General features: G+C 37.5%; 1 protein-coding gene across 1 annotated transcript in view; it reads left to right on the plus strand.

The window, feature by feature from the left end:
- cacna1s (calcium channel, voltage-dependent, L type, alpha 1S subunit) overlaps positions 1-12,162 on the plus strand; it is an 83,730-nt gene that overhangs the window by 66,423 nt on the left and 5,145 nt on the right. Inside the window, exons 30-40 of the mRNA XM_031896822.1 lie at positions 2,666-2,818; positions 2,902-2,967; positions 3,535-3,626; positions 3,832-3,991; positions 4,079-4,206; positions 5,247-5,343; positions 7,032-7,134; positions 7,241-7,342; positions 7,487-7,611; positions 8,873-9,001; positions 10,950-11,149. Coding sequence (XP_031752682.1) covers positions 2,666-2,818; positions 2,902-2,967; positions 3,535-3,626; positions 3,832-3,991; positions 4,079-4,206; positions 5,247-5,343; positions 7,032-7,134; positions 7,241-7,342; positions 7,487-7,611; positions 8,873-9,001; positions 10,950-11,149 — 1,355 coding nt within the window. The remainder of the gene's footprint in view (positions 1-2,665; positions 2,819-2,901; positions 2,968-3,534; positions 3,627-3,831; positions 3,992-4,078; positions 4,207-5,246; positions 5,344-7,031; positions 7,135-7,240; positions 7,343-7,486; positions 7,612-8,872; positions 9,002-10,949; positions 11,150-12,162) is intronic.

Consider the following 12,162-nt stretch of genomic DNA (forward strand, 5'->3'; position numbering starts at 1 on the left):
AGCTCGAGTATGGCCAAACTGAAAGAAGCTAATTTGTTGCATTGATTGCAGCCCATTTTGGTGCAAAACTGAAAAACTGAAAAACTGAATGAGGGAAAGAGTTATGTTGCAGTAGCCATTTATAATTTTTACACTGTGCATTAACACCACTGTCCCTGTTTTGTCAAAGTGTTGACACTGTGTGTTTTTGTCTACTATAATTTGGCATTTCTAGTACAGGTATGGAACCTGTTATCCATAATTCTCGGGACCTGAGGTTTTTCCACCCACACTGGATCTTCATACATTAAGTATACTAAAAAATCAATTCAACATGAATTAAACCTGGTAGCATTATTTTACTTACAATAAGCACTAATTATATCTTAGTTGGGATCAAGTGTAAGGTATTGATTTACTATTACAGAGAAAAGGAAACCATTTTTTAAATTTTGAATTATTTGGTTTAAATGGAGTCTGTGGAAGATGGCCTTTCCATAATCGGAGCTTTCTGGATAACAGGTTTTCAGATGATGGGTCCCTTACCTGTATTGCCATGATGCTGGCCTTGCATCTTAGACTATAACTGACATTACATGTGTCTTACCATGATACCTGCCCAGTGTGGTTTACAAAGTTCTATACATTTCAAATCAGCATTTAGTATAGCAACATGAAATATATGTTTAGAGCAGCGTTTTTCAACCGCTGAGATGTTGCCTGGTGTGCCGTAGGCAGGGCCGCAATTTTTACTTTCAAAGAGGGCCCAGCGATGCTACAGTTTTTCTTAGTAGCTCGGGCCCCCTTTAATAAAATCAGGGCCCTGTCATTGGTTGCGCCCCGTGTGTACGAGTGATGTCAGTACGCACGGGGCGCAACGTTATAAAAGGGCCTGTGTGCGGTCGCGTGTAGGCAGAAGTGCAGAGGCGACGCGCGTGAGGGGAAGATGCTGCTGAAGCCGCCGAAGAGCAGAAGTAAAATGCTGCTGGGCACCAATGTATTAGGGGGGGCCACGGGGCACACTGACTTATGGGGGCACTGCTGCTGGGCACCAATGTACTAGGGGGGCTGGCTCTTGGCACCAATGTACTGGGGGGCACTGCTGCTGGGCACCAATGTACTAGGGGGGCACTGCTGCTGGGCACCAGTGTACTAGGGGGGCACTGCTCTTGGCACCAATGTACTAGGGGGGCACTGCTGCTGGGCACAGAGTTAAATTTTTTAACATTTTCTAATGGTGGTGTGCCTCGTGATTTTTTTCATGAAACAAGTGTGCCTTTTCCCAAAAAAGGTTGAAAAACACTGGTTTAGAGGACTAACGGTGAGAAATTGAAAAGTCATAGCCTGGGTGCCAATGCTCCTTGACTGGCTCTACAAAATTGCCTTTTATGAGAAAAGTTAGAACTTTGAATTGAGGTGGATGTAATTTAGTACATGTAGATTTTGGCAAAACATTTGATGCAGTGCCACATAGAATGTCAACTGATTACATTAAACAATATTGGTCTTGAATATAGTATAATTATACTTGGATTGAAAACTAGTTAACAGGTTATAGAGTGGAGATAACATTTTAGATTTGGATCAGTCATGTTAGTGAAGTACCTAAGGAATTCTTGGTCCATTAGCTTTTCATTTATTCATAAATGGCTTGTGGCAAGCTGTAAGTCTCTATGTTTGTTAATGCCTCTACAGTAAGTTTCCCCTTTGCAGAGACTTTAAATAATATGGAGAACTGGTCAAATAAGGTTAAACAATGAAAAATTTCAAAGCATGCAATGAGCAAAGAAACTCATGAAGGCAAGTTATATGAAATTAAATGAAATGGTATTGCGTTGAGTGGCCTCCTTATTTAAGAATAATTTGAATAATTTGGATTATGGATAACAGGATCTAGGAACTCTAGATAATATTAGTATTTAAATCTATTTGAGTACTCTTTTGTTTAAAAACTTGAAGGATATGTTTGTCCAACCCAAATGAATTATATAAGTGACTGACCCAAACAGTATTTTGTAGCTTGAGACCATCTTAGGGGCATATGAGTATGCATTATAAAAAAAATGCTTTACAAGTGTAAGTGGAAAGGGTTTTTTGGGGGTTTTTTTTAAAGTTACTTAGTTCATTTCAAACAAAGTAACCTTTCCTTTTATAAGAAGATACATTGAAGAAAGGGGAATGATATGATAGAAGCAAGAAGAATTTAGGAGCAATGAAATGTAATGGCAGATTCTGTTAATAACTTTAAAAGGGGCCTTGATGAGTTATTGAACAATCATAATATACAAGGCTATTGTGATACTAATATCTACAGTTAGTATTAGTGGTTGTATATATAGTTTGTGTATGTGAGTGTATAGATAGGCAAGTATAGGGTTGTGTGTGCTGGGTTTACTTGGAAGGTTTGAACTTGATAGACTGGTCTTTTTTTCAATCCTATGTAACTATGTCACTATATGAAATAATGAAAGGTATATATAAAAAGATAAAAAGCAATGAAAGGATCAGAGAAGATGAACAAAAAACAATATTTTTTGGCCAGCACACATTTTCAGGTTTCCTAGTAGGCTGCAAGCACTTTCTATAAATTTTGTCATTTTGAGTTCTTTCTATAGATTATTGTCATGTTGAGTTCCGCAGGATCTCTGTATATGTCTCCTTTATTTACTTTAGTCTTCCTTTTCAGACACCAGAACCAGTAGTAACTCCAGGCTCTGAAGATACTTCTCGAATTTCCATCACATTTTTTAGGTTGTTTCGTGTAATGCGCCTTGTGAAGCTTCTAAGCCGTGGAGAGGGAGTCAGAACTCTACTCTGGACTTTTATTAAATCCTTTCAGGTAACACATTTTACTGTAAGAAACAAAATAATAATATTGACTACTTATATTCATTCTTAATGATCCCATCATTTTCTTTCCAGGCACTTCCATATGTGGCACTGCTCATAGTAATGCTATTTTTTATCTACGCTGTCATTGGAATGCAGGTTAGTATGTTACACATGGTGGGGAAGCACAGTATAGATATTCATTACACTATTGGCTGCACTATACACTATATAGTGCACTGTATACTATTGGCTACTCTTCAGTCTGTTTAACTATTTAAACACTACTGTTATTTTGTTCCTGGCTTAGCAGAGGATTTTTTTTCTTTTGTTTTTGTCTGTTCATGTTTCTAGTGAAGACTCATACCACAGCATATAAAACAGACCAATTCTGGCTGAAAATACAAGGCTATTGATATAAATATGAGTAGTCTTATTACAACAGTAATCCAGGGATTGGTCCATTTGTGGTTTTGGCAAAATAAATGAATTTTTTTTTACACTTTCTGGGGACAAAATGGAAACTTCTTTATCTGGGATATTAACCTTCCTGTGTCCTTTTTTAAATCTCCCCTCTTATTGCGTAAGGACAGCACCTCTGTCCATCTTCTTAGTCAATGTTAAAAAGCAAGTATTTTAATATATATGTCCTTTATTAATCCATGCCTATTACATAATTACATAATAAGTACATTATTTTTCATACATATCTTCTTGCTTTTTTAGGTTTTTGGTAAAATTGCCATGGTTGATGGAACGCAAATAAATCGCAACAACAACTTTCAGACTTTCCCTCAGGCTGTACTAGTGCTCTTTAGGTAATATATGTGTATAGTATGACACTGATAAAAATAGAAAAAAAGAAGATCCAAAGTTAGCAATTGGGAAAGTTGGGATTTTCACTAGAAATATCATGGAAGGCTTTGATATTGATTTGCATGTTTTGCATTTCCAAGTAGAAATGCAGTTTATTTATCTGATGAAAAAATACTGCGGATTTAAGTTTGTAACATTTCTGTTTAGGTGTGCAACTGGGGAGGCCTGGCAGGAAATTCTTCTGGCCTGTTCTTATGGAAAGCTGTGTGATCCAAAGTCTGATTTCCTGCCTGGTGAGGAATACACATGTGGGACCAGCTTTGCATACTTCTATTTCATTAGTTTCTACATGCTTTGTGCTTTCTTGGTAAGAGAGTTTCTAGAAGAACTAGTCTGCATTTTCATTTTATTGTTCTGTTCTTTAATAACTAGCTGTTATGTCATATTTCTACAGATCATCAACCTCTTTGTCGCTGTGATCATGGATAATTTTGACTACCTGACCCGTGATTGGTCTATTCTGGGGCCACACCATTTGGATGAGTTTAAAAGGATCTGGGCAGAGTATGACCCTGAAGCCAAGTAGGTGTATTGCTTTGCAAGAAAGAGATAGGATCATATTGGTGCAGAGTTCCAAATTCAGTGTTCACAGCACACTAGCTCAGTTATCCAGCAGTACACATGCAGAATGTCCCTCTTGTCCCACTCTCAGTAGCATAAATGCTGAACCCCCATTATAGAGGATGTTTACACCCAGCAGAAGGACTGCAAATTTCCTGGTATCCCCACATTAGAAATCCATCAGGACCGACAGCAAACACCATATATGTTATTAGAACAATATGCCTACTTACATGTTCTCTTTTATTTTCCACTGGTCATTATTCTGTTCTCTTGACTTTTCATCTATCTGTCTATTAAACACAACCCAGTTTTAGCTATGCCTTTTACCTCCACTCTTCACAACATATTTTTTTTCTTTTTCCTCTTTGCCTGTCTGTTCTCCTTCCCCCTTTTCTGCTTTTCAAAATTTTATACATGTAACTATTTGCAAAACTTACATTAATTAAATTAGTATTATATTTAGCATGTCTAGTCACTAGGAAAAAATTTATTTTGTAAGGTAATGCTATTAAAACAGCAGGTATAGGATGCTTGCATTTTATTCGAGTTGTAGGTTCAGCTCACTTGATCATTATGAATACTTTCTCAGAGCAAGCAAAGTGACTGATCTGGTTAAACCAGCAGATTACTCAGTCACAAAAAGCAGGACAAATCACACAGTAATTTCTGAATTCTGCACTAGCCAGTGGTGGTGTGCACCCCCTAACAGTCATAATCATTTCAACCCTGTGCAATTGGTGTTCCCAGGGCATTTAAACCCTTCCCCCAAAAAAATGTAGTTAGCGAACAGCCCCTTTGAAATATTCAAATATCTGCCAGTCCGGTTGTTAAAAGAGTCATAAGGCTGGGGCATCCCTTAAATCCCTTAAACTGGCGGCCCATGAGCAACAAAAAGACCCAAAAGAGTTTGGTCTGAAAACAATAAGGAAAGCAATATAATTTGAGAAACCAGATATGCAAATATGATATTTTAAAATTAATAAAGTTAATCTCTACAGGGGGCGAATCAAGCACCTTGATGTAGTTACACTCCTTCGACGAATTCAACCTCCTCTTGGTTTTGGAAAGTTCTGTCCTCATCGTGTAGCTTGTAAGGTAAAATATCTGTTATATTGGCTACAGAAATATATTATTATTATTACTATTATATATATACAGGTCCTTTTCAAAAAATTAGCATATTGTGATAAAGTTCATTATTTTCTGTAATGTACTGATAAACATTAGACTTTCATATATTTTAGATTCATTACACACAACTGAAGTAGTTCAAGCCTTTTCTTGTTTTAATATTGATGATTGTGGCATACAGCTCATGAAAACCCAAAATTCCTATCTCAAAAAATTAGCATATTTCATCCGCCCAATAAAAGAAAAGTGTTTTTAATACAAAAAAAGTCAACCTTCAAATAATTATGTTCAGTTATGCACTCAATACTTGGTCGGGAATCCTTTTGCAGAAATGACTGCTTCAATGTGGCGTGGCATGGAGGCAATCAGCTTGTGGCACTGCTCAGGTGTTATGGAGGCCCAGGATGCTTCAATAGCGGCCTTAAGCTCATCCAGAGTGTTGGGTCTTGTGTCTCTCAACTTTCTCTTCACAATATCCCACAGATTCTCTATGGGGTTCAGGTCAGGAGAGTTGGCAGGCCAATTGAGCACAGTAATACCATGGTCAGTAAACCATTTACCAGTGGTTTTGGCACTGTGAGCAGGTGCCAGGTCATGCTGAAAAATGAAATCTTCATCTCCATAAAGCTTTTCAGCAGATGGAAGCATGAAGTGCTCCAAAATCTCCTGATAGCTAGCTGCATTGACCCTAGCCTTGATAAAACACAGTGGACCAACACCAGCAGCTGACATGGCACCCCAGACCATCACTGACTGTGGGTACTTGACACTGGACTTCAGGCATTTTGGCATTTCCCTCTCCCCAGTCTTCCTCCAGACTCTGGCACCTTGATTTCCGAATGACATACTTTGGACCACTGAGCAACAGTCCAGTGCTGCTTCTCTGTAGCCCAGGTCAGGCGCTTCTGCCGCTGTTTCTGGTTCAAAAGTGGCTTGACCTGGGGAATGCAGCACCTGTAGCCCATTTCCTGCACACGCCTGTACACGGTGGCTCTGGATGTTTCTACTCCAGACTCAGTCCACTGCTTCCGCAGGTCCCCCAAGGTCAGGAATCGGTCCTTCTCCACAATCTTCCTCAGGGCCCAGTCACCTCTTCTCGTTGTGCAGCGTTTTCTGCCACACTTTTTCCTTCCCACAGACTTCCCACTGAGGTGCCTTGATACAGCACTCTGGGAACAGCCTATTTGTTCAGAAATTTCTTTTTGTGTCTTACCCTCTTGCTTGAGGGTGTCAATGATGGCCTTCTGGACAGCAGTCAGGTCGGCAGTCTTACCCATGATTGCGGTTTTGAGTAATGAACCAGGCTGGGAGTTTTTAAAAGCCTCAGGAATCTTTTGCAGGTTTTTAGAGTTAATTTGTTGATTCAGATGATTAGGTTAATAGCTCGTTTAGAGAACCTTTTCATGATATGCTAATTTTTTGAGATAGGAATTTTGGGTTTTCATGAGCTGTATGCCACAATCATCAATATTAAAACAAGAAAAGGCTTGAACTACTTCAGTTGTGTGTAATGAATCTAAAATATATGAAAGTCTAATGTTTATCAGTACATTACAGAAAATAATGAACTTTATCACAATATGCTAATTTTTTGAAAAGGACCTGTATATACTGTTTGATATCTTTCTCTAACGCTAATTCTTTATCTACAGAGATTGGTCAGTATGAATATGCCTTTAAACAGTGATGGGACAGTAACCTTCAATGCTACTTTGTTTTCCCTTGTGAGAACAGCTTTAAAAATCAAGACTGAAGGTTTGTGTGTGTTTCACCCCTACCCTATCTATTGTTTTCACATGTTGATCATGTAAACAAATCAAAATCTATACTTACACTCCTTATACTTTGGTTGCCATACCAGGTAATTTTGAACAAAGCAATGAAGAGTTGAGAATGATAATTAAGAAAATTTGGAAAAGGACGAGCATGAAATTGCTAGACCAGGTTATACCACCAATTGGAGGTAAGTGCAGAGATTATGTTACAGCTGGTTTCCCTAATATTGTATACGAAACAAACTTATTAGAATGTACATTATATGAAACTGTTTATTGTACTTGGTTTTATAATTACTCATTCTTTTCTCTACTGGGTTTTTTACTAACAGATGATGAGGTGACAGTGGGAAAGTTTTATGCAATTTTCCTCATCCAAGAACATTTTAGGAAGTTTAAAAAACGTCAAGAAGAGTATTATGGTTACCGGCCAAAGAAAAATAATGTGGAAATCCAGGTAATTTCATTCTAATCTCCTCCATAAAATTATCTTTTCGCTGTTATCTGATATCCCTGATCCCTGATATCCCAAGCTGGTGCTCCTATTCACCAAAAAAGTGCACTGGCCCAGAGTACTACTGCAGGAGTGTCACATTAACAACTTCTTCTTCTTTGTTGGGGTTCAGATGCTTATGCACAGTAGAGCGAAAATCCAAACTTAGTAGCAAAAAGCTGGCTTTTCACTCTACTGTATATGCACACTAGCTGAGGTACCAATAGAAGATTCAACAAGAGTTAAAAAAAAAATCTGTTCTCATTTAAGGCTAGTTTTGGCTTTGGTATTGTACTCTAGACCCACAAAGATTCCGTAATGGTTCCTGCCAGACTCGGGTGGGTTGGTGTAATGTTAATTAGACATTCTTTAGTACCCTCTCAGGTCCATCAGATGGATTGGACCAAATCACAAATTTTCTCAGCACATTACCTATATTTACTAATTTATTAACAGGAGTATAATGCATTTGAACATACTTGTTTTTAACACATGTCTCTTTAAAATATTAAGAATGATGAAGCACAGTTAAGTAATCAGAACTAATTTCTAAGTAACAACAGAAGAGAACGTATATAGATATTTATATGAGATATTTATAATGATCACTAAATATTGCCTAAATGGAATTTATATAGCAAATATTTGTATCAAAATAGCCTCAGATTTATTCAGATGGGTACAAACAGACAAGAATATTTGTTTATGCTGCTAGAAGATATAGTAATGCATGAAGATAGGTGTTAGACAAGCATTTATGCTACAGACACAAAGAGGGCCATTAACTAACCATCACATTTTTTTTTAGTTTTAGTACTAGTACTTAGATTTTAGTATTTAAGTCACAGAAAAAAAAGTTGGGACTTTTTCGAGATTTACTGTCCAAATCCAACAATCCCCCTTTCCTGGAGAATTCTTTTTTTGCTTCGAAACTTCTGAGGTTTCTCAATTTTTACACTGGATTTTTATGCGACGTTGCAGTTCAGAAATTCAGATTTTTCTAGACTTTTATGTGATTTTTCCCGTGCTGACTTTTTTGATTTTATAGTAAATGTAAGACATTAATGGAAATGTTTGTTTGAATTTTAAAATTAAAAAAACCTTAAAGGTTGGAGTTTTAATAAATCAACCCCAAAGTGAATGCTTGCCTCATACAAAGTAAAAAAGTATTTATTGCATCTTTAGAATATTAAAAATGATAATAACAGAGAAATATGTATTTCAGGCTGGGTTGCGTACTGTGGAAGAGGAGGTGGAGCCAGAAATGCAACGAGCCATCTCTGGTGACTTAACAGCTGAAGAGGAGCTGGAGAGAGCCATGGTAGAAGCGGCAATTGAGGAAGGCATATATCGGGTAAACAACAAATAATGAAAGAAAAACCAATTATGTATATATATATATATATGTGTAAATAAAGTCACCAAGGCCATGACCACATAAAAGCACAAAGCCAAAGATCATGCAACTCTTAGGATACTTCTAATATCCTGATATTTTAAAACAGGGGGTACATAACTTATTATAATACAAGTCAAAAAATATTGAAAATGGGGAGCACCTTCCATTGATCCAGAGAAAAAACATGAAAATAAAATAAAGCACAAATAAATTGTGCTGTGCCAGATTAGTAAAGTTAAAATTGACATTAAAAATCACGGTTTAGGCAAGGACCAACTGAAAGCCAACCTAGTGAATCAACAGTTAACAAGCTACCTATATACTATTAACATAGTTGCTAATATAACAAATTTCTTCTTAGGTATCAAATTATTATCCTATATTGCCAGCCCATATCACAAGTTAAGTTCAAATTACAAATGTCCCACGGGAGCACTTGGCGCTCTGATCCACGTGTGCTACTCACGAGCCAACTCCCAGATCGCCCCAAACATCAAGTAGAAAAAATATATATAGCGGAGCACCACAGAGTAAAAATCAAAAGCAGATGCTTCTGAGGAAGTGGCGGGATGCCACGAAACGCGTAAAGCGTAGGTCCTTGTTGTACACCTTTTTAGATGACCTAATAAAGACTGTTTTTGATTTTTAATCAGTAGTGCTCCGCTATATATATTTTTTCCACAAGTTAAGTTTGCCTGGGGCCACTCTGCCCATATCACAAATTAAGTTCACCTGTGGCATCAACACCCTTCCACGAAATTCCACCCAATTTCCACCCCCACTCCCAGCACCCAATCACCCCTCAATTCAGCATTGTAAAGTCCTGCCTAACTGCAACTAAAAAGAGACTAATTATAAAACATGTTTCAATTAGTCATGTAAAAGAAATTACATCACTAAGCATAAATTATAACTGATGACATCACTAACCACTGTTTCTAAAGATAAAATTGAGAGGATATTTATGACTCTTGTGTTTATAATGAGTTCCATGATCAAAATAAAGGCACAAGGCCATAGGCCGAGTGCTTTAATACCGGTCATGGAACTCAGAGGTGACTTCTACTACTTAATGCCCCTAGGTCAGCCCATATTTTGTCAAATTTAGTATATAAGGCTCAGCTGAACACAAAAAGACTGGGTGAATCTTTGTTTAGAAGATAAAGGATTGTATTTTAATTAAAATGACCTTAATAGCACAGTGTAAATGTTGTGCATGGTGATTTTCAACCCTTCCAATTGTATGGGGAAAATGCACTTTTTAATTTTCTCAGAGAAGAGAAATGTTATCAATTACTTTAGCAATAGTGTACTTATGACTTATACAATATATAAGATGCCTTGTAAAAGTACTCCTGACATATTTAGGTAAACTTTGGTGGAGTTAGACATGATATAATTATACTCCATAATTACATATCATGACCTCAAGGTGACATTAGGGGTCATTTACAAAGTAGAATGCTGTGTACAAAATGCAAAAAGGACTGCATTTGGTCATTATTTTGCACTTTGCACATTGTGTTCTGCTGTTTAGTAATTGCCCCAGGTCTGCATTAGTCAGCACTATATTGGTGAAAAGTAGCAGAGGGAAGGCATGGAAGGGCCTCCCCTAACCTTTTATAGCTTGCATGTCATTCAGTTGCACAACTTAAAAAATGGCAGGAGGTGCAGGCAACAATGGAAGGTAAACAACAGGGCTGGCCTGTGCCCCTGACTCTGCTTTCTGCAGTGAGCTCTGATTTTTTCAAACTGCAGCATTCCCCAGGGTGCAAGCATTTGTTTAGTAAGCACTAAGGGCATTCTCTTGGGCCCATTAGTATTCTATTACATGCATCCTGGTGATCAGTAAATTACCATTATTGTTCAATAAAAGTTAATAATACTTTCATTGCATTTGCAGAGGACAGGAGGACTTTTTGGCCAAGAAGAAAATTTCCCAGAACCTGTAAGCCCTGTTCACACTACTATCACAAGTCAGCGGCCATTGCGTTTTTCTGAAGCTGGAAGTGAGGATCTAGAGTCCCCCGTTTTTCTTCCAGACCCTGTGTTTTTTCCACCCCCACGGCGAAACCGCAATACCAACAACAGTACATTATCAAGGTAAGTCATTTTTATAGTTTGCAATGAACAGCTAACAAGGTGCACTGGGGGAATGGGGCAAGCAGAGTCAATTCAAATCTGCATAAGGCACTAAAAAAAGATTGGCCAGAACACACCAGGTCAATCACAGAAAGCTAAACCAGATACGTAGAGATTATAATGCAACCATCAACTATAGGAAGCAAAAAATCTCTATCTGAAGCAAGTAAAAAACCCGTATGAATCTTCTTCTTTATTTGCCTCAGAGGGATCCCTGGATTATTTTATAATATCAATTACTTTCTGTATCCCTGTATTTATTTACTCTTGGTAAAAAAACATCCATCTCTTTAAGTTATCTAATGTATATTATAGGTATATACTAGTGTTTTAAGACAGCCCTGACTGCATTCCATCACTAAATCATAAGCTCCAGTAATATCATTTTGTTGTCTCTTGTTCCGGAGGCATTGTTTAGCTATGTGTCCAAGTTAATTGCACTGCCAACACATTGGTCTAGCAGTTATGTGGCCATTCTGTCCTGTTGGTGATGGTGAAGGAACTGAAATAGTGTAAAGAAGTAAAGAGTAATTCTTCTGGTGAACCCTTAATATACCATGCCCTCAGCCACTTGAGTTTAATATCACTTAAGTTGATGGGGCATGCACTGGGGGCATTACTTATTATTTATTATTACTTATTTAGAGGAAGCAGGGAGAGTATAGAAATCATTTCTGAAAGAGCTTGTTATAAGACCAGCACATTGTTATAAGCATTAACATTAGCACTGCTGTCTGTTTTTAGAAGGGTTAGTAAGATATTTATACCAACCATAATTGCTCTGTTATCTTGTAGAAGTAAATTTAGACTGGTAAAAAACTCTCAGCTTACTTATCGGGTAAAACCTTAAAGGAGTTGGGCAGGGATATGAGAGAGTTTGAGTTCTGTTGCTTTTATGTACTAGGTATAATTGAGTGATCTCAGAATCATTCACAAACCTTGAGAACCCATAGGCTCTTTTTTGACAAACATAA

Source organism: Xenopus tropicalis, chromosome 2 (assembly GCF_000004195.4).
Source record: "Xenopus tropicalis strain Nigerian chromosome 2, UCB_Xtro_10.0, whole genome shotgun sequence".
In the NCBI taxonomy this organism is placed as follows: domain Eukaryota; kingdom Metazoa; phylum Chordata; class Amphibia; order Anura; family Pipidae; genus Xenopus; species Xenopus tropicalis.